Source organism: Myxocyprinus asiaticus, chromosome 33, assembly GCF_019703515.2.
Source record: "Myxocyprinus asiaticus isolate MX2 ecotype Aquarium Trade chromosome 33, UBuf_Myxa_2, whole genome shotgun sequence".
Lineage (NCBI taxonomy): Eukaryota > Metazoa > Chordata > Actinopteri > Cypriniformes > Catostomidae > Myxocyprinus > Myxocyprinus asiaticus.
This window is the reverse complement of record NC_059376.1, coordinates 38,173,574-38,197,300: the sequence shown is the minus strand read 5'-3', so window position 1 is coordinate 38,197,300 and position 23,727 is coordinate 38,173,574. Positions and strand designations below refer to the sequence as shown.

General features: G+C 38.3%; 1 protein-coding gene across 1 annotated transcript in view; it reads right to left on the bottom strand.

Annotated features, from left to right (window-relative positions):
- Nucleotides 1–23,727, bottom strand: part of LOC127423915 (plexin A3-like) — a 228,008-nt gene that overhangs the window by 39,855 nt on the left and 164,426 nt on the right. The window contains exons 10-11 of the mRNA XM_051668599.1: nucleotides 22,177–22,377; nucleotides 1,768–1,864 (exon numbers count right to left, since the gene is read on the bottom strand). Of these exons, the coding sequence (XP_051524559.1) occupies nucleotides 1,768–1,864; nucleotides 22,177–22,377 (298 nt within the window). The remainder of the gene's footprint in view (nucleotides 1–1,767; nucleotides 1,865–22,176; nucleotides 22,378–23,727) is intronic.

Here is a 23,727-nt window from a genome sequence, read left to right as displayed (position 1 = left end):
TTTTATGCCCTTTGCGAATGCTACACACATACGTTGAGCGCACCCGCCAATTCAGACTGTCAGACCAGCTCTTTGTGTGCTATGGAGGACGCATGAAAGGAATGTCCGTCTCCAAGCAACCTGGCTTACGAGTCGCAGGGTTCGAATTGCCCAATTGGTGTTAAAGCACACTCAACTAGAGACGTAGCCACTTCATGGGCATGGATGAATGGTGTGTCCTTACAAGACAAATGTTTTGCAGCAGGATGGTCTTCTCAAAACACATTCGCAAGGTTTTACAACATAGACATATCGTCTCTCTCATAGCAAGTCATCTTTGTCTAGAGCGCTTGCTATTTAATTGGCCAAACATATACTTATAATTTTTAAGGACGAGCTCCTTGACTTTTTACACATCCGTCTACATTCAGACCGTTGTATTTCCCAAAAGTCACAGGCACTTTCATTACAAATAAACTTACTTCCCGACTGGGTTCTTGAAGGGGTTTACTCATACTATATGACTATAGTTCATATATCCATTCTGAGTGTTCCCCTCCTGGCCCACCATGAGGGTCATTTATTTGCGGCATACTCATGTTGGTCGCCATCCTGCAGGACTGCGGCGTCATGTTTCTTCTCTGGAAGGTTATGTCATGTAGTGCAGCGTGATGACACTCTGTTCCCCATAGTGTCAGCTTTGTGACGTAATGTCAAGTGTACTGAGTCATAAGGGAACATCTCGGTTCCCTGAGACGAGGAGAACGACACATTGCGTAAGCTGGCTGCACTACAGACTCAGTTCTTTGAGGTGCGAGTGATGCGCTCTTGTCCCTCACTCCAAAAATTCTGAGCAATGGTGTTTGTGCGCCCGCTTTTATACCGGACAGCTTCGCGCCTAAAAGGGCGGGGCTTAAACACCATAGCCAATTTTAGAACTGACGTTATTGTAGAAAGGTTTCAACTAGGTCGTACGAAAGGACACTCCCCATAGCATCAGCTTAGTGACGCAATGTCTCGTTCCCCTCGTCTCAGGGAACCTAGGTTACATACGTAACAGAGAAGTTTTCTTGCATGGTCAGGTTTTTTTTAATAAGCTGATTTTTGATAGTTAGCAACTTATTGGTGTGCATTTAAATGCACTAAATGTGCAATGACTTTTAGCAGTTTTGTGGCAAACAAAGATGTGTAAGGAGCTGTCCACACCAAATTCGGTTCTGCATTAATCTGAGGTTTTTAAAGTGTTTTTTAAATGTAAACAAGCACTACACTGACGGCTTTGACCATTGCGCCATGCCTCGCCGCATTTTCAGCATCTCCTGCAAGAGCGCCACATTTTTTGGTGTGTGTCAAGTTAAAAAGACCTTCAACTGAATGGCCCCTAGAATAGCTTAACTTGTTGCTATGATTCTAGGGGATTGTGGCTGTTTGCCAGGGCATTGTTTGCAGATGCTAAGGTGTTCTGGTTGGTTACTTTCTGGCCCAAGTCAAAAGAGCCCACCCTTCAGATCACTTTATGATATTTAAGATCACTTTATGAAACTGTGGTGACTAGATATTAATCGGGTCCCTCCTTTAATTTAAGTTAGACATTTTATTGTCTGCCAGGCAAAAATGGAATTTCCAATCACTTAGAAAAGAACTAGCACACCACTCCTAAACAAGCCACATGATTCGGGATATCATTTGTATCTGTTTCACAAGTTACGTGCTTAATACAAATCCCGAATCACAAGTATGAGCAATAAAAATAGTGGTACTTGCCTTAGTGAACGTATTGACACTTACCTCGCATGGAGGATGGTTTGTCGATGGGAAAGTCACTGTCCCACACAATGGAGAAATCTACGGGCAGGTCTCCCATCTCATTTCCTTCATACCAGTACTGTAAGAAAACAACGGAAACAACATGAGTCACTATACATATAAGAAAAGGAACGTGATCTTTTTTTTTATTCTTTTAAACAAAGATCATTCAAGTTTATTCGGTTTATTATGGTTATTGAAGGGATAGTTTCACCAGGAAATATTTGGTATGATATCACCTAATATTTTTTTTAAATTTTCCATTATTTTGGTCAAAACATATCCATGTATTACATCAACAAATCTTACATTAAATTGCATTTATTATATTGTTACTATGGCTGCGAATCGATTATTTAAAAAAAAAACAACTAATTAATCACACATTTTCTGTGATTAATCATGATTAAATTATGGTACCAGGCACATTACAACAAACATAAAAATAAATTATCATAAATATATTTACTTTATTCTTTGTCTCTAAGAACTTGCAAGAAATTGGTTAGTCATCATTTACTTAAATTATTTAAATATGTAGGTTAAAATGTACACTTTTTTGTTTTTGTTTTTTGTGGATAGATTTAATTAGACAATTTTACAGGTATTAATCTTTTATACAAGTATAGCATGCCATAAAATCAGCGGACAGGTTAAATTATAATTTGGACAAAATCTTGTGGCGTTTTACAGTGGAATTGTTTTAATTATAGGATCAAACAGGCAGATTTAATTCATATAAAAATTTTACAAAGAGAAACTTAAGTGTACATTGCCAGTGTACTATTAGACACTATACATACGGAAAAAAAAACATATTGAATGCTGAAATTTAACTTGCTGAAGTTTAAAATCTCACAACAATTATTTTCGTTCAATCTGTACAAGTTTTCCTGTCTGCAGCTTGCTGAACGGAAAGGTCCTTCTTGCGCACACGCTGGGTCTCTCTCGGGCGGTTTCACTTTTGAAATGGGTTCAGATGAAAGTCAGTGAGCAGCTTGCCCGTATGACTCGCCCACTTACGGATGAAAAATCGTATTTCTCTGTACAGTAAATGCGCTCCGGTCTTTATTATGCCCGGGGCGTGCTTCACGCATAATGAATAAGCGTGCACTGCTTCACACAATCACTTTCTGTGCGAGGATGTGCAGTTGAGTCAAGCAAGTACCTCCTGGAAATGTATGTATGCCAACGCTAGCCACAGAAAGGGGATAAAAACATTAGTGAAGTTTCGCCCATTGTACAAAAGTGACTGGGTTTGTTCCTGGCAGGCAGCAGATACCCTAACCCCACCCCCACCCTAATCGGAGTCTGTAAGGCTGAGTAGCCAACCAGGAACAACTTGGGACACCTTTCTCCTATCAAATTTTCATTTTCATGAAGTAAAAAACAAAACAAAACAAAATAATGGATACAGCATTAATTGCGTAAAAAAAAATGTACGTGTTAAAAAATATTAACAGGTTAAATTTCCTAACCCTAATTGTTACATATTTATTGTTTACATGCATAATTTGTACTAATTACAAGTACTTTGACATTACTGTCTCTTTAAGAAAACCGGCTGTTCTGTAAAGACTCGAATTGCTTTACCTCATCTGTGATTAGTAAATGTTTATTTTTTGTTGTTTTTGTTCAATAACTGACTTTTAAGAACAGAAAAGTTATTAAAAGAGACATTATTCATTGACATCTGAATTGCGTGGATCTCGTCTTTGGACACGCAGAATGAGTCAAACCAAACATTTACTCTCAACATGCAGTACAAGGATCTCGATGCTGAACTTCTTCCCCACTATACTACACAATCACTGGTTACTGAAATCTGAATATTTACCAGCCAGTGGCTATCATAGACATTTTGAGTTGAATAGTGCAAAATTTGGTTTGCAATTGCAAGCGATTTCCTCTCATTGTAGTAGAGGGTTGGGTATAGAGTAAAATATCGATCTTGGGATCAAAGAATAGATATCGAGATTGTTTAAATGAAGACTGCGATGCATCGGAAAATCAATATTTTTACCCAGACATATTACTTATACTTGACTCTGCATATTAACCTCGGATTTTACACACCACAGCTTTAAATTTCTTGATTTCACAATTTTACAAATCACTGACATTTCCATGTTTTTCATGACTGTGGGAACCCTGCATACTTGCATTGCGTTATGAGTTGCGGTCTGACACATTTGCAATGATGCACAAAATTAAAGCTTGCTTAGCTAGAAATGTGTTCATTCACGTATTTGTGTAAAGTATGTTTCGGTCCTATGAGGGAGAGATAGAGAAAACGAGGAAAAAAGGAAAAATAATTTACAAGCCAGGACATTATGGCTAGTGAGTAAACAGCAAGTATAGTATGGCGTCTCCAAACATGCAGTTGCAGCTCGTCAAGTGGAGCAGAAAGCAGGTGACGGTGGTTTTTACTGTCTGGGTTTTAATTAGAAACAACAGTGAGAGCACTTAGCCAACACAGCCCTGAGAGAATATCGCTGATCAGGCTCATTGATCGGTGGGCAGCTTGCTTAAGAGACTTCAAGATAAGCCAGAGAGAACTAGAGTAAACTAACCAGAGGGAGGCTTCAGATTCAGCATTACAAACTAGCATGGCTGCACTTTTATGCTTCTTTCTCCATTAAACTTGTGATTACACTGTACCTTTTGACAGGTCTTCAAAAAACATTCAGGTGTGAATTACATTTTGTTTTTGTGTGAATAAATAAATGTGCATTTCTAATTTCAACATTCTTTGTACTTCAGACCTTTGTTGGACAAGAAAAACTAGCTTCAATGCATTCCTCAGAATTCTAAATATTGATCCATGGCATTAAATATCATTCATTTATGTTTATTTTTCACCAGCAAAAAATGATCAAAAACAACATTTTGAGCCGAGGACCTCTGGTTCACACAGTGACCCATGGTAGCACTATGGTACTTTTTATGAGTGATATCTCTGCGCACAGGTGCAAAAACCTGCTGTCTTAATTTTGGGCCCTGTGCGCAGACGACAATATCGCTATTTATTTATTTATTTATTTTTTCTCCCCCTTTTTCTCCCAATTTGGAATGCACAAATCCCAATGTGCTCTAAGTCCTCGTGGTCGCGTAGTGATTTGCCTCAGTCCGGGTGGCAGAGGACGAATCCCAGTTGCCTCCGCGTCTGAGACCGTCAACCCGCGCATCTTATCACGTGGCTTGTTGAGCGCGTTGCCACGGAGACATAGCGCGTGTGGAGGCTTCATGCCATCCATCGCAGCAACTACGCTCAACTCACCACGCACCCCACCAAGAACGAATCACATTATAGTGACCACAAGGAAGTTACCCCATGTGATTCTACCCTCCCTAGCAACCGGGCCAATTTGGTTGCTTAGAAGACCTGGCTGGAGACGATATCGCTATTCTAAGAGAAGTTCCCCCCACAGCAGTGAAACTGGGCTGCATTTATTTCCACTTATGGCAAAACCCAAATCTATGTTAAAAAAAGGCAAAAGAACGCTCTGACCCATTGAAAGCTCATGCTTAGCCCGGCCTTTAGGGCTGATAGAAACGTCAGCTGATACATCAGTGCTCATTCATCCGAACAGCCCAAATAAATCACAACAGTGAAAACAAGCAGCGCCACATTGTTCCCCAGCAGTACGAGAGGCCCTGAAAAGTGGAAAAATGGCCCTCGGTGGTGTGTGTATGCAGTGAGCTGGAGTCTTTTTGCAGCTGTTTTCTGGGGAATATTTAGGAGGAACTCAAGTGAGCTGTGCAGTAGAAGAAATGGTGAAAGACTGAACTAAATCTCACTCAACCTGTTGACACCAAGCACCCAACAGTCATACATTTCAATGAGACAGCTGCTGGGGTCTGGAGCATCTTAACTGGGGTCAATTATGGTTGACCTGCATACTGGCACAGGTCACGGAGGGCACGACTTCAACATCATTAACTTTTTTTGGAATTTGCTGGGCAATTTTACACCCAAGCTACTGTAACTAAGAAAAAGGCTCAATTTACATATGCATTACATAAAATGCATGTTGATGGTGCAAAAAAAAAACAAAAAAAAAACACGCTATACTGTGCAAAGTAGTATTCGACAATTTACCTAAAATAGAGTCAACACATTTAACAAATTAAAATGGTTTGCTTTGAGTTAATTTTGTCCAAAGGGCCTCATTTGTGTAACATGACCAAAACGGAGTAAATTGTTGCATTCTTGCATAAATGTTTGCATTCAAAAGGCAAGAAACTACATGAGGTTATTGCCCAAAATACATTGTGCATGACTTGCAGCTTTTGTCAGAAAAATCAAGAGCAACTTAAGATTTTTATTTCTTTTCTTTTCATTACTTTTTTGTTTGATGTTCAAATGATTACATTCAAAGTAGCAATTTATGTAAGAATGCCAAAAATTATGTAAAAATGGTTTTATAAATAGTTTGCATCAATCTTTGTAAGAATGCATCAATTTATGTAGTTTTAATAAACAATTTACAGACATTTGTTCAGCTCATGTTTCACAACTGCCCTGTAAGCTAAAACATCAAATGAAATCTAAAAACATAAAACAAATTTTGTTTTATTAAAACAAAAATACATACATTATATATATATATATATATATATATATATATATATATATATATATATATATATATGATATATATAAATAAAAGCATCCAAAAATCACGAAAGCTGCAAAAGGAGCAATATGCATATTGATAGACGCTTGTATTTTTATAATGCACACTTATAGAAATGTAATATTTTCTGATGATATTTTACATTTCGTTTGGATAATTAAATTAAAAGCATCAATTTCAATAAGAATTATTTAATGGTTTACGACAATTTCTGTGAGAATGCGACAATTTATGTGGCTTAAACAATTTACGCAAAAATTTGTTCAGCTTGTGTTTCACAACTGCCCAATGAGTTTATAAATGTCAAAAGTTTTTAAATGTAAAAATGGGTTTCATAAAATACAGCATCTAAAAATTTGGGTAGCACTGTTTGTGCTGACGAAAGCTGCGAAAGGATTCATTTCCAATATGCATTTTGACAGATGCTTGTCTTTCCATAAAGCACATTTATAGAAAACGCATATTTTGTGATGTTTTTGTATTTTGTTTGATGTTCAAATGATTAAAGCCGCAACTTACGTAAAAACGTCAATTTCTGTGAGAACACCAATATTTTTGTGGTTTAACTAACAATTTAGACAGAAATTCGTCCAACTTGTTTTTTCACAACTACCCTGTGAGTACAGAAATGTCATGCCAAGTTTTAATTATTAATACATTTTAAATTATTAAATTGAAACTTGTTCCAAACATCAAATGAAGTTTAAAAACGGAAGCATCTACGAAAATACAGCATCTAAAATTCTAGGTTGCGTCAAAGTATTCTGCCACTACTTGTGCTGACGAAAGCTACAAGAAGAGTCATACGCAATGTATTTTGGGCAAAACCATGATGTATTTTCCTGCCTATTGCCTCTCCTGCGGTGAAAGGCGCAACAGCTTTGAGGAGATTAGCCTCGGTGTGTAAATGGGTGGAAGCCTTTGTGTTTTCCTATACAATACCGCTTATCTCTGCCAGTAGTGAATTGATTTTCCTCCGGCTTGTCTTCCCACTGTATCGTGGCATGCTGTGTGTAGACAGCCTGGCCTGGTTCTGTCAGAGGCCTTATTGGAAATGACTGGCAAATGACAGCAAGGTAATCTTACCTTTAAAACCATCCTCAATTTATCAGCAGCACGAATGTGCAAACCAACACAAGATGTGTACTATCAGAGGAATAAAGACTATTTGGATTTAGCTTTATACACCTCCTTGGGGTATTTTTCAATTCTGCTTGCATGTTTAATCAAAGAATATAATGCGTATGAGCAGCAAGCAGCGCTCTTAAAAATTGCTGTCCTCAATAATCCACTTATTGGAGCAAAGTTAATACAGCCGTTTACGGCACTGGCTATGATGAATAACCATATACAGATATTGACTCATGGGGAAAAAATGCTGCTTCTTGAAAACCTGGCATTCCCCTGAAATTAAGTGATTGCAATTAATTCAAGTGGAACTTGGCGGGACTGCACTTTAAGCATTTACGTAGGATTGTATCGTTGAAAAGATGTTTGCCAAAGGTCTTCATAGACATTGGGTCACTTTCATTAACCAAAATCAGAAAAAAATATATAAAACCTTTTGGTGAATCATGAGTTCTGCCCGAAAATGTATAAATATTTGTGCATAAGAGAGCAAAATTTTCGCGTACACCCGTATGGGTGCATAAAACCTGTGCGTGAACGTTTTCATGCAGAACTCATGATTCAAAGTTTGCACATTCGCACAGGTTTTACATGCAAATACGTGTGCAAATACAAGTATTTGTGCGTATATCTGTGTGCAAGCTTTTTCATACAAAACGTGTTTTATAAAACACAGGTTTTATGTGCAAATGCTAGTATTTATGCGTAAAACCTGTGCTTGAGCGTTTTTGTATATACACAAATGTGCGCGTGAAACCTGTGCGAACACTTCAGTATACACCTTTTTGTGCATTTAACTTGTGTGCAAACGTTTTCACAAAGAACCCCACTTACGCAAAAGGCCCTGAGCCCTGGTGGCACATCTTTAGAGAGCACTGCGAAGGAAGCCCTTAAATGGAAATGGTTTGGGGATGTATTATGCAAATTATTGCAAATTACAGGCACGCAGTTCTTCATTTAGAATCATCCAGATTAATTAACATTAGAACTAGTGCAAGACCAAATTTATGCGAGTGTGCATCTGTTATGAATCTGTTAAAAGTTTTTGGCTGTGCATACAGAAGCAAGCAACTTGTACACAATTATCAGTCAATGAGACCCACCGTTTCTGAATACGTCTGGCTCCGGTTAACCTGTCAATGGCGTCTCCTTTTAATGACAGATTGAAAATCAATGTAAGGTAATGATGAAGCTTCTGTCCATTTAATTAAGTTACAAATTGAACCAGACTCAGCAGAAAGACATAACGACATCAATGGTACTTGGAAAATGAGTTGAGTGTGTGTGCTCATTACTTTACGGTAACCTAATTACTGAATCATAGCTATCCTATTACTAAGCGCAGTCCAGTAATAACAGAATGTAATTCATTTCAACCAAATGTCGCGTCATTGGTTAACTTCTAGGTTGGGAGAGGGGAATTCTTGGTTATGATAAAAGATATAGCCACAGAGTATGCAACATCAGTCCCTGTCAGTCCAACTATGATGTGATTTGGTCGAGAGCCACTGAAAATAAATAATGATAGGAATGCTCTGCTAAAGAAAGAAGGACAAAGAAAGCCTGCCACGTGGATATGCAAGCAACGACTTTATGGTTGAATGCGTGTCACCATAAATGAGGTGAGCGCACCAAACCGAGGCAAACCAAAGCATTCTTTCCTTTTGAGGATTGAGTTGATCCCAAGCAGAAATTTCTGGTGCAGGGATTTCTTAATTTGGAGGTTCAAGCACAGCTGAGCCTCCTAATACAAGAAGAGACGCTTTGGGCACATTTAATGCGATGAGATGCATTAAGCCATGGACATATACAGTAGATTGATTACCGCATTAGTTGATCAATTTATTTTAATAAGGTCCACCTGCTTCCACATGGCAACCTAATAGCGTGTACAGTTTATAGAAACTGTGGCGCAAAGCAAAGACAATGCCAGCCGCTGCAGCTAACTACACAGAAACGTCAAGCTTTGCTGATGTGAATGTGAGTAATTAAAATAGCTTTTTTGGCAGACTACTGTGCAAAACTTTTCAGGAATTGTCAGACACTGGTTGTACGCATGCAAACATGTCATGATTAAAGGAATAGTTCACCCAAAATGGAAAATTCTTTAGTCTTCTAAAGCCATACGATAGCTTTGTGTGAGAAAAAGACCGAAATTTAAGTTATTATCCACTCAAAATCTTGACATTTGCCCTAGCTCTCCTTCATGAGAGAAGTTGCAATGTCAGATGCGGTTCACAAAACTGGACTGAATGATCTGTTTTCGAATCGAACTGATCCAGTTTAGTGATCTTTAGTGGACAGAGGTGTTAAGAGCTCATCATTGAATTATGAATTACATGTTGGTCCATTTCTCACACAATGTTATCGTATGGCTTTTGCACAAAACAAATAAGTTTTATGGATGACTTTCTAAACCTTTGCACATTTATTATGTTTTTGTGTTCTTTTTTTTAAGCTTGAAAGCCTCAGTCCCTATTTATTAAAATTGCGTGGAAAATAGCGACCAGCACAGTCTTCTTAATTTCTGGAAATACATGTGTTTTCCCAGAAGAAAAAGTCATACAGGTTACAGACAACAAAAGTGTGATTAAATGACAGAATGTTCACTTTTGGGTGAACTATTCCTTTCAAATATGTTCCATTATGGTAGTAGGGCATAAAACCGCTAATGCCTGATTGAGCACTTGATGAGAATAATAGATTAATTAGGTGGTTCAAAATGCCTGACAAAAATAACATGTAAGTGTTTTTATTCTAAAAGCTTCCGCTATCCTGCATGGAGGATAATGGGCTTCTTTATGAGGACCCCGCCGTCAAGAGCCTGGTTCAGAACTTGTGTAATAAAGGCCTTAGCGGTACGTTTCCCCGGTAACACGACCAGTGCCTGTCGCTAAGGGTCCAACACTCCATGACTACATTATCATTGATTCATGAACAGTATTAGCTAGACCAGTCAGCATGTTAATACATTGTTGCACTGATTACCCCATTAGCTCGTACTTCTAATAACTTGACTACCAAGTACAGTAAAGCCACTCGAAACATAAGGGATGCTGAAGTACAATAGCAGTATTGTGAGATACTGAAAAGGCAGCTGTCTAAATTGTAGGGTGAGGCAGAACAGGAAGCAGCTGATAAATTAGGGAGAATGCAGGACCGGTTAACTTGATTTTTGTCAAAAATAATGACCCCCTCAATTCCAGCGATGTGCCCTAAGGGAGATAATTTACATTAAGAAAAGAGCTGATTAACTAGCTGCAAAACTACACCAGCAGCTTGTGTGTCTTTTTCTTCAACACTATGAGGTCAACATCTTTTCAGCATTACAGTAAAACGTATAGTTCAGGTCCTGGATGCTGATTGGTCGATACAGTGTTCCATGTATATGGAAAACCATGAATATGTTAACTTTACTCAACTGATTGAGTAAACTCATTCCCTCAATTGAATTGAGTGATGGCGTCTCCTTAACTTGTAAAATGGTCACTATAATGTGATTCGTTCTTGGTGGGGTGCGTGGTGAGTTGAGCGTAGTTGCTGCGATGGATGGCATGAAGCCTCCACACGCGCTATGTCTCCATGGCAACGCGCTCAACAAGCCACATGATAAGATGCGTGGGTTGACGGTCTCAGACGCGGAGGTAACTGGGATTCGTCCTCCGCCACCCGGACTGAGGCGAATCACTACGCGACCACGAGGACTTAAAAGCACATTGGGAATTTGGCATTCCAAATTGGGAGAAAAAGGGGGAAAATAAAAAAACTCCACAAAAAATAAAAATAATATATATATATATATATATATATATATATATATATATATATATTATAACCATTTCAAGGTCAATTATAAAAAAAAAACGTAATTCTCCACTGCAATGCATATATACCTGTACTTCAGTTGCATGTGCACAAGGTAAACTGAAATAGTAAACAGGGTCCAACTTGACCGAAGGGGACACAGATTACTCTAATGGTGACATCACACAAAACAACTATTTGAAACAAAACAACATAAATAATACTACAAAAGAGCTAAAACCTCTATGAATTCTTAACAACTATTTAAATACCCTCATAAGTTCCCTTTGACAAAGAAAACAATTAAATAATGAGAGATTCCCCATAGCCTCAATTGTGTACTCAATTGTTTGAGTTATTAACACTTAAAGTCTTACGTCTTTAGATTTTTAAGACAAATAAGTTCAAGGAACTTAGATATTTATCTTATGAGCCCAAAACTTGACATTTCAAGTAATGATTAATTAACCTTGTGTGACCCTGCGTCCTCCTGCACGGACATTGTGTTTTGTCATCGCTATATGCTATGTATGACTTCATTTCATTTAAACAAACTGATTTCAGTTCAGGACACTCTGGGCTGTCAGTAAAGGGTTAAACTTTTGACACACCGAGTCATGTGGCAAAACAATATGGCAGATTATATTATATATTGGGAGAAACGGCAACAAAACTATATATGGTAAGAAACCTCATGAAGTTTTCACATTGAAACCTGTTTGAGTGAAAAGATTAGAGTCTCTAGTTTCTTCCGATACGCCATTTTGAAAATGTGAGCGATTTATCGAGAAACGGCACGCTGTTAAACACAATGACTACTTCCGAAGACTATAGGTCTTTTCCCCCCTTAGAAATCCTATATTTACTGTGCATTATCACATTGAGAATCAATGGGTTCATCCAAAAGCTGATAAATGTTGCTTTTAATGGAGTAACACCTCATCCTAACCAGACGCGACACGATAAGATTCCAGCAACAAGCTATCTGCCTGTCCACAACAGACACGTCGCGTCACCATGACATTCATACTCTAAAACAGGGGTCGGCAACCTATGGCACGCATGCCAGCATTGGCACGCGGACAGGTAATCACTGGCATGCCAGCAATGGCGAGAGAGGAGTAGACTATTTTATATAAATTCCGCACCTGCATTCCAGTTTGCCTCTTGATGTAATCCTTCCTCATGATCATGCAGCATGTTTTCATCAGCTGAATGGGAGGCTAAACAAAAAGTTAAAATGTGTTGAGACTGCAGTATACCCAACAGACTCGTGCCACGTGCAAGCCATTCACGCTTCACTTTCGGTTAATTGCGCAAGTTAAAACACGCCCGCTTACCTTCGGTCAGGCTGCGCGGATGACAGCCAACATTCCGTGTTTAATTTGATTCTTTTTGTTTTCAGAACAACACGTGATGTAATATGGAAAACACCACTATTAATCCTTGAGATTTCCAACCCAGCATACAGGTACACCTTCCTTAAACCATAGTCACACTCAAAATTACATTAAACGATTAAAGGAGAAAACATAAAACTCTATTCAAAATATAAATTAAACCTGTTAAAGTTTTAGGATTATGCAGGTGCGATTAACCGAAAAGGGCTAAAAAGTTTATAGGCTTGTGATGCGGCTTGCATGCGCAGCGTGAGTCTAGTCACACTTTACTAATGTTTAACCTCCCATTCAGCTGATGAAAACACTGCGTGATCATGAGGAAGGATTACATCAAGATGTAGATTGGAATGCAGGTGCGACAAAATAAAATAGCCTGCTACTCTCTCGCTATTGGTTGCGTACTAGTTACAACCCTTCTGTGTGATTTTGAAAAAATGTATGACAATTTAAGAAATATTTAAGTTTCCACACAATTTCATGATCAGTAATCAAACAAGCAAATCTGTGACATTAACTGTGTTAACTCATTTTATACAAAAGGACATGTTTTCTTGCTCTGTGAAAATTCACATGCAGGATCATAATCATCGGGTTTTGCACAATTTTTTCACTCAAACTACAATGCTGATAATTTCATTTGTAATGAAAAATAAATTATTAAATTAGAAAAATGTGGATGGTTGGGGAGACGTTGGCACAGCCATTAACCAGGAAAATAAAAAATAGCACTCCATGTCAAAAAGGTTACCGACCCCTGAGCTAAAATGAAGATTACCGACAATAAAATGTAGAAATCAGAGCAATCACAGACGGAATAGTGTGTTTATTGAACGCAACTCAAGCTCCATAACACTTTCCATGGCAAGCCCCGAGGGAATTAATCCACAAACACACACATACACAGGATAAAGTTACTTTATGAATCGCATCCTTCTTCAGTTTGTTACAATTGTTTATGTTCATGCGTTACTTCTGTTGTTATTTCGCCGATCTCCACGTAACAGGCAAGCAGAGAGAAAGTTGGAATGAGCCAGGATGTCTCCCCACTACCATTCTGAACTGGGGTATGGGTGGGGGTGGGGTGTGTGTGTGTGTGTGTGTGTGTGTGTGTGTGTGTGTGTGTGTGTGTGTGTGTGTGTGTGTGTGTGTGTGTGTGTGTGTGTGTGTGTGTGTGTGTGTGTGTGAGAGAGAGAGAGAGAGACAGAGCTCTGGCTAAAGAGAACGAGACCTCAAGCACATAATTCGGCCAAAATGTAAGTTGTTCTGAACCCGCTAATGAGATGCTGACTTTAATATACTGCAATAAGAATAATTTTAGACCTATTTGTTGACTGCGCTGCCTGGCGCGATGTCGCAGAAATAGAAAGCATTCAAAAAATAGAAAGCCCTGTCGCTTAGTGATCGGTCGTTCATGAATGATTCGTTCATTAGCGTTTCAAGCGCTTAGCGCTGAAATCTTATTGTAATTGTTAAGATTTTTATGGGTTCAAGCGCTTAGTGCTGAAACCCTATTGTAATATTTGTATTATTATTATTATTATTCAGCCATAAAACTGATCGGGCAGAGCAAACTGTAAGGCCTAGAGACTTGAAACTTGGTCAGATGGTAGTAGTATTGCTCGCTGCTCAGAAACATGGACTCTGTGAAATCGGTCAATAGGGGGCACTACAGTGATCAAAAATGCGAAGTCCTAGGTTTTTCGTCTGATGGGGACCAAACCAGTGCCAAACGATTCTATGGAGTCTCAATATCAAAAGTGATAAAAAATTGTTTGAACTTTCGACTCGAGCTAGCTACGGTATGTGAAAACATTGGAAGTAGGAGTGGCCAATTTTACGTAAATGGCTATAACTCGAAGGAAATGAGATATCTTCAACAAACTTGGCATGCTTATGTAAGAGGTCAATCTTTGGTCGCTCAGAAAATTTGGCATGGTTTTGCCACATGGTGGCGCTATAATAAAAAAAAAACACAAAAAACATGAAATTGGCTGTAACTGTGAAACTGTTAATTCTATTGACTTCAAAATTTGCATACGTTGTCTTTGTCTCAACTGCCATCATTGTCTATATGGACATTCACGTATGTTGAAAAACATGGCCGCCATCGGCCAATCAAATTTCAGCAGCTGTTACACAAGGTTAACAATGAACAATCGGAACGAAACTTGGTGGACCTATTTGACTCTTAGTATGAGAGGGTTGTGCAAAGTTAAAAAAAAAAAAAAAAATCGGCCACTAGGTGGTGCTATCACGATTTTTGTAAGTGTTTATGGTTGTATATAATGCAGTGTTGTGAAAAAACAAAAGTAATACATATCACCTGATAGCTCTTCTCATTCTAAACAACTTTGCCTCAAGAAGTATTGGTGTCTGTCAAACCTTTCGGTAAATATTTCAGATAATGTTAAAAACCTACTTTTGCGAACTAGTCCTAGGTTTTTTGCCTGATCGGAACCAAACCAGTGCAGAAATATACTCTGGAGTCTGATTATCAATAATTATCAAAAAAGTTGACATTTCGACTCACGGTCGCTAAGGGGTGCCAAAACGTTCGAAAAGGGCAAGCCATTTTTACTAAAATGGCTATGACACCCGAATGAAATGAGATAGTTTCACCAAACTCGGGACACACATGTATGAGCTCAATCTGAGGTCACAATAAAAAAATCCGTGGAGTTTGGCCAATTTTGTGGCGCTATAACAGGAAAAAAACATGAAAACAGCTCTAACTATGCAACCGTTATTCTGATTGAGTTGAAAATCGGCATGCAGTGTCTTTGTCCAAGGTGACTGTCTATAAGGACATTGGCGTATCTCAAAAATCATGGCCGCCATCGGCCAATGAAGTTTGAGCACCTATTAGACAAGGTTAACGGAGGCCGATCGGCACAAAACTCAGTGGTCGACTCCTGGCCCTAGAGTTCTGTGAGAAATTTGAAAGAAATCGGCCAATGGATGGTGCTAACGAGTTTTACGCCTCTGTAATTACATGGTGTTTCACACATACACACAATGGCTGTGTCCCAATTCAAAGGCTGCATCCTTCGAAGGCCACGAAGGTCGGACTGAGCATTGTTAACTGGGACAGTCTAGCCTATGGAGGACTATTCTTGTCATCTAACAACTGTGACAGCTGCCGAGTGACTAACATTTGTACTGGACTTTTTGAAAGTTATATTAAACTGTCTGAAAACAAAACAGGGTTCACAAACTGTCTAAATATTTTCACCATGGTCCATTTCTGTATATAATAAAGAGTATAAACTATATATAATCGCATCTTAGTAAGATACAAGTCAACATATAAACCACTTTAAAGTTGTTTTTTTTGTTTTTTTTTACATTTGTATCATTACATATTTGAGTAAGTTGAAACCCAATACTTACATTTAAAAGTGTAATTCGGCAATTTCTCTCAAAAAAAAAAATCCTGTCGTCACTGGCGTGCAATGAATTCTGGGGTATTGAATTCTGGCCGCGAAGGATCCATCTGCTGTATCCTTATTTCACGGGAAACGAAGGATGCATTTGGAGGCCGCATTTGAAGAAGCCTTCGAATTGGGACAGCCTTTGTTGCGCAGCAATGATGCAATCGGCCTTCGAGTGCGACCTTTGAAGGATGCAGCCTCTGAATTGGGACACAGCTATAATTCATATCATTTATTAGATCTCCTCATACTGAACAACTTTGCCTCAATAACCACTGCTGTCAATCAAACAAAAAAAACCTACTTTTGTGAACTAGTCCTAGGTTTTTCGCTCAACCTCAATAAAACCAATGCAGTACAATTCTCTGGACTCTCTAGGTCAATAATTATCAAAAAAAATTTTTTTTTCAACTTTACCCTTTGGGTAGCTATAACAGTGTCATTTAGAAAATGGGCGTGGTCAAGTGTACAAATAAGGCCATAATTCCTAAACAAAAACTCTGAAATTATTTTATGGAGATCGGACCATAGGTGGTGCTATGAGCTTTAAAAAGCTTTAAAAACCACGTATTTCCTTAGTAAATTGCCTGTATTGACTGTAAATGGTCTATTCCATCTATGATCTAGGTGGTTACATGCTTGATAAATAAAACATAATACCTTTTTACGCATGTGCTTAAAGGCCTTAAACTGCTTGAACCCATTAAGTGCTGCTCGCAGCTATATTTTTGAATGAATCTTTTATGTGACTCAGAAGAACAAGTAGTCTCAGAGTGATTCGTTCATTCTGTGTTGGCTGCGCATGCGCATTGCGCAACCTCCGTTCGTTTGTTATGTGAAAACCGCATAGGCGCTGTACAGGAAACAGAAATGATTAGTTCACCATTCAACTCTTTGGAATGACTCAGACCAGATGACTCAGGAGGTGAACTAATCTCATTTGTCCTTGGCTGCATTATAATTTTTTCCTTATTGGGACTATAATCAAAGTTTGTGTAAGTAGACGTGTTGGGGGGGATTTGGCTATTGAAAATTTAACATTTTAATGTAATTCTGCTCAAATGAATGCAATGACTTAAATAAAGATTCATTTATTTTGCTGAACGAGACTCAAAGATCCAAGTCAGTAAAATGATCCGATCTTCCCATCACTACTGTCAATGTTGCTCGTCGTGTGTCGTGGCTGGTTAGGACAAAAATCTTTGATTAACATTTAAAAGATACCTTTTATCACATCACGGCATTGCGTCGCATCTGGTTAGGACACAGTGTTAGGATGAAAATAAGGTGCATTTCAAACTGTTCTGAGACCAGTGCAGACAGACAGCACAATGGAGGTTAAGTCATTCACTAAATAGGGAGCAAGGGAGCATCTATATCTTTCCTTGGAATCCAAGTGCATTTACTCCTAACATCCGAAGTTTCAGGCTGCAGATGATGTTTGCACCACTCAACATGTTTGGCAGACACGGGACAATGATAATCAGTACATAGATTCAGAATTTATAATGCTACATTTTTTTTTTTTTTACATGGTTGGCAGTGATTGGATGATGCTGGCCATTACTTGTATGCTAATTTATGTTTGGTAAAATGCTTCAAGCAAACAAATATGTTTATTTGACAGTGCAAAGAGAGAACATTGAGATTTTGTTGCCAAAGTAGGGAAAAAAACAAAAAAAAAAACAAACAAACATTGTAACAGAAAAGTCAAATCAAGTCAAACCATTTGCTCTAAAAAATTATTATTATTATTATTATTATTTTATTGTCATTTATTGTCTTATTAGTATTAGTATAAATATTATACTTAATGAATTTGCCTAATAAAATAGCATTTTAATGAACATTTATCCATATTGGTTTGGAATAACATGAGTGAGTAAATGACGACAATTTTTATTTTTGGGTGAACTATCCCTTTAATGCATAAATAAAAATCAAAAGATTTAAGATTTGCACAAATATGAACATTAATGTCAGCAACAGATCATATTTCCGACAAAAGAAATGACTTGATACGCTCAAGAAAATGCCACTGCAGCTGTTTTTGATGTAATTGTGCGCCAAAGTTGAACTGAAGTTGACAAGAGGTTGAAGTTAACAAGAAAGCCTGTAAGACCTTGTACAGTCATAAATGGACGTTAGCTACCCTATAACACTTAAAATAAATAAATAAATAAATAAAAAATAGCTGATGGTTTCATCCACGTTCTCAAACAACGTGCAAACGGAATTGATTGATTTGTCGTCGCCCATCTTCGGCCAATCACAATTTCATTAGCATGGACCCCATCACCTCAAAGTCACCTGGCGGTGGCTCCCAGAAGATGGTATGGGGCCATTCGCCTTGACGGCCATATTGATTGATAGTTGTTGCCTTGCATGAGAATATGTGCACGAGAGAGCGTGTGCGGAGGGAGGGAGTGGCGGCTGATGACACTCTCCAGGGAGAGAGTGTAATCTGTAGCAGGTCTTCACTAATGTTTGATTGTTATTCGGGAAAGATGCACGTCATGCAAGAGAGACGGTGTGCTTTTTCTCTGCTGTCTCACTGGTAATCAGACTATCAATTAATCTGTGGGTCCACAGACCAACAGAGAGCGAGCATTAAGGTGAGAGACAGAGATTGAAGAGATAAGACACACAAGAGAGAGGGGGATGGGAGTAGATAGCAAGAAAGAGTGACAACATGGGTTTTTTTCCCCTCCACTGTGAGGTACGGACAAAAGGCAGTATCATCATTCAGCTGATAAAAACACACTGTGTGATCATGAGGAAGGATTATATCAAGATGTAGCTTGGAATGCAGGTGCGAAAAACTTCATATAAATAAAATAATTTAAGAAATATTTAAGATTCCACACAATGGCCCTGTTTACACCTGGTATTAAGATGCATTTTGAGTGATTCGATCACAAGTGGACTAGTGAGACACACTGCCATTTTCACCTGGTCCTAAAATGTGTCTCTTTTTACCACTTGTGTTCTATGGAAGTATTTTAATGACAAGTATGTCTGAAACAAAAAAAGGTTGGAAATTCAACTTTGTACATCCTGGCATTGCAGGAAAAGCAGTAGAGTGCCAATGCACAATCTTTATCCGCAGCTACTCTGCTTCACCACTAGCAAAACGTTTGCAAAGTGTTTTCAATTGAAATATTCACAGTTTAAATATCCAACCATATGAAATTGCATTGCCAATCAAATACAAACACTGTTAATGCAATGCATTTATTTTTCAATTAGTGCAATTTAGTGTGCTTTTTTCCCCCAAAGACATTTGTCATTAAAACACTTCCATAGTGCTCTGGTTCCGAGGGGAGTCTCTCTGACTTAATTACGACATACAATCACTACATTGTGTGTTACAGCATGACAATTAAGCACAAAAAAAGTATATGGAAAAAGAAAGTGCAAAATCTACAAAAAGCACAATCTAAGCACACTTCTGGCCAAGAACTGCACACGTAAGCCTAACTTATTCTTACTGGGTGAACAGGCTTCCTTTATTATGCATAAGTAAAATTATGACAAAATGCATTGACATTTTTGTTCTGCTGAGGTGTTTTTTTTTTTTTTGGTGATATTTCTCCTCTTCACATCCATTCATTAGAATTAGGCTAGTTGAAGAGTGTTGATGGTTAGTTATAGTTAACAGTGGGTGTGGATTGGATGTGATGTTCTTTCTCTCTTTTCCTCAATGAACTAATTTTAAAACAGTGTTGCACGTTGTATAAACACTGGCTTCGTTTGGCTACGACTCTTAGTTCAGGAGAAAAAAAAATTGGTTTCTTCCATTGTATAAAAAGGCTTTAGAAAGGAAGAGACTTTCTGACTGACATGTAAAGTGACCAACCATATTTTGCTTTGTTTTTCTGTGTCATTTAGGGGCAGGCTTATTTAATACAGACTGTACAACAAAACAGATTGCCACTGCTATCTGTTGGTAAGAAAAAAGAACACGAAAGTAACTTTCATATGTTATTTTCCAGTAAGAATATGATGCAAAAAAATGAAAACCTTTTTAGTTAAGGTTTGGGGGCAGTGGTGGCTCAGCGGTTAAGGCTTTGGGTTACTGATCAGAAGGTTGGGGGTTCAAGCCCCAGCACTGCCAAGATGCCACTGTTGGGCCCTTGACCCTATCTGCTCCAGGGGTGCCGTATCATGGCTGACCCTGCACTCTGACCCCAGCTTAGCTGGGATATGTGAAAAAAAAAAAAAGAGTTTCACTGTATATGTGCATAGGTATAATGTGTGATAAATAAATACAATTAATTAAAAAAAATTATTAATTAGTACTGCAATAATGTGATTTAATATAATATGGGTCAGTTTAAAAAGCAACGTTCCCCATTAATGTATAGCAACCTGGTGATATACCGGATTCTTAGGTGCCTTGAAACTCGGAATTTGTCACTTTCCCAAGATTTTATAAATAAAATGCACGCACAGAAATCCCTATGTCAATATTCATCAGCTGTAAGCAAATAAAATACCTGTTGGCCTCAATATAGTCAATATGCACTGGCACCATCGGTGAAAGGCAGTTGGCAAATTCACTTTGCATCTAAATGCCTTCAGGACCGCGGCTGCGTTGAGTCCACATTTCAATTCCAATTTAAATGCATAGCACCGTCGGAGAGCGAGGCGTGGGTCACAGACAGTGAAAGTGATGAACAGGAGGAGATGAGTCAAAACAGATGGAAGGACAACAGTTGCTCTCCGCACCGGGGTCCAGCGAGGGGGGTAGTCAAACCACGTGCGAGGAAGGCAGCACGTGTCATTTTTGGAAAGGACGAGGATCAATTGTGTCTAGGGTGTTGGCTACGAACGTGATCCTCATTAATAAATTGCAAAGGGACATCAATTGTCTTGTCGCAGGGTTCAGGAGAGTGGATTGACCTCTGACCCCGTCAGGGTATATGGGTCAAAGGGCACACACTCCACATCCACCGTGGCAAATCGGGTTCAGCACATTCCTTTTCACCAGGTCACACTGTCGTGCCAAATTACGAGGCACGTCCAGCGCCTAGCTAATTATGTTACAAGATTCCCTGAGGTTACCGTAACAACCAGATGGGTCACAGACGGCGAGTGTATGTACCACTTGCATATGAAAGAGAAAGGGAGGAGCGCGAGAGAGACATTCTCAATGTCAGCATCTTGACATGCTCCATTTTTCACCGGGATTGAGAAAACAACACTTTTCAATGTTATAAATTGATGTCTTTGCTGATTTCCCAGATAAAGATTCTTATTTTTTATATGATCAGTGATTCAGTAAAAAGTCACCTTGGCTTTCTCAGCACACTTCAGACAGATTCATAGTACCTCTTTGCCCTACAAGCAATGATTTGCAGCTCATGCTAATTTTTTAAAATGCAAGGCATTTGTTTTTTTGACACTTATTCAAATGCCATATGGGGTTAGGCTATGCTTGAAAAATATGGTCATTAATAAAGGACATTGTTAAGGAAATATTTTAAAGGTGAAGAGTGTAATTTCTGCACGACTAGCGTCATCTTATTAAATAGCAAAAATAATGACTGTATACAAACTGCTTTTTTGAAGACTACACTTGGATAAAAAGATAGTCCTGCCCCGAATTCACTCACTCACGCCACTGGTTGAACCAATGTTGCTGTGTCAGGCTAGTAAGGATTCTCAGACAAACAGAGCAATATTTTGACCTATGAACCTATTAATCAACCTACTAATGGCTTAAAGTTGACTCTGCGTATTAAGCTGGAAGAGGAGAAATTATTTTAACATTGAATTTTTTAATTATATCCTTCACCTTTAAGAAGTCCTACAGCGACAAGAAAACCTGCAACCTGAAGCATCAGCCATTGCTACAAAGAAACCCCCCGCCCCAAAAAGAAAATCTAAGCAGAAACATTTTCAACCACTATTTATCGTGTGTTCCTGAACTGACGTCCATGCAGTGCATTCTGTATGTGGAGGGCCAGAGAGTTGCTGTCTTACCGAAGTGTTCTGGCACTGGATACAGGAGCTGTTAAATCGGACGGCAGGAATGCGCTGGATTTTGCCCTGGATGTTGAACACGCACTCATAGTTCTTTTGACCCGACTGAGGTTGGGGCAAGTTGCGAGCTCGCAATGTGATTGGTCGAACAATCCCCGCCGGTACCAGGATGTCTGTGGTGGGTAGAATTTGTGGGCAGCCCTGAAATTGACAAAATAAAAGTCAATGTTATTTAATTCATCAATTTAGTATTACCAACAGAATTTTGTGGTTGGTCTCAATGACACACAGTACTAAAATATTACTTTATTTTGTAACATATATATATACACACACACACACACACACACACATACATATATATGTATATACACACACATACATATATATGTATGTATATATATATATTATACATACATACATACATACATATATATATATATATATATATATACACATACATACATACATATATAATATTTTTTTAATTAAAACACCATTTATTACAACAGAACTCTTTAGTAAGTATACATCCTTTTAAACATTGTCATATAAACATTCAGCCAGTAAGCAAGTAGTGAGTAATTGGTTATACTGGTTCAAACCAGTAACTTTTAAGTCTTTTCTTTTAACCAGTAACTTTTAAGTCTGGTTCATAATATTCCATATTCAGTCGTGAATCAGACCACTCGTATCACATTGTGTACTTTTTTCTGTGTGCAACCAGCAATGATGATGCAATAGAAAGATACTTTGTCCATTTATTGTCTTTGAATCAGTGGTGTAGGCTTCATTTGAAAATTATGGGGAACACGTATCCAAATGTACTCCCATGACTTTTTATCTCATCGTGTCCAACTTAAATGGCAAACTCACAACTTCAGTTGAATAAAATATATTTTGTTGTGAACCTGTAGATGTTGCCGCTTAACAGTGGTGCAGGAAAAACGGACAAGCACACTGAAACCTGACTCATATTTACAGAATTGTAACTAATTCCACTTTCACTCCAAGATGACACTGATTCCAGTTTTTTGAGCAAAGAACAAATAAAATGTATTCGACTGATATTTTGCCTACACATGTACTATAGCGCTCACTCTCACACACACAAGCCAGAAAAGGGTAGGAAAAGGAAATAGAGGCCATTAGGGGAGGAATAACTTTAAAATCCAGCAATCTTTGGTTAAAAACCTTATTACACAGCAGTTGCGTCCATCTCCAGTTTTACAAACCACGGGTTCTCTCTGCAGATCACACTGATGAAGCGGTAAATGAATATTCTTATTCCTGCGTGTCATCCCGCACTACAACAGTCATTACGGTCTACTCTGTCCGTAAGCGATTGCGACATTTATCAACGATACACAGTGACGTGACTTCTGATAAAACATGGAGCACAGCTACAATGATGGAAAATTCTCATCATATCCTGGGATAAATTAGAAGGTAAGTAAAAACAACAACACATTTAATGCATAACAATTAATCTGGAGAAACAGGTATACAAGGTTCCTTCATATGCAAAGCATATTTATTGACCTTTCACGA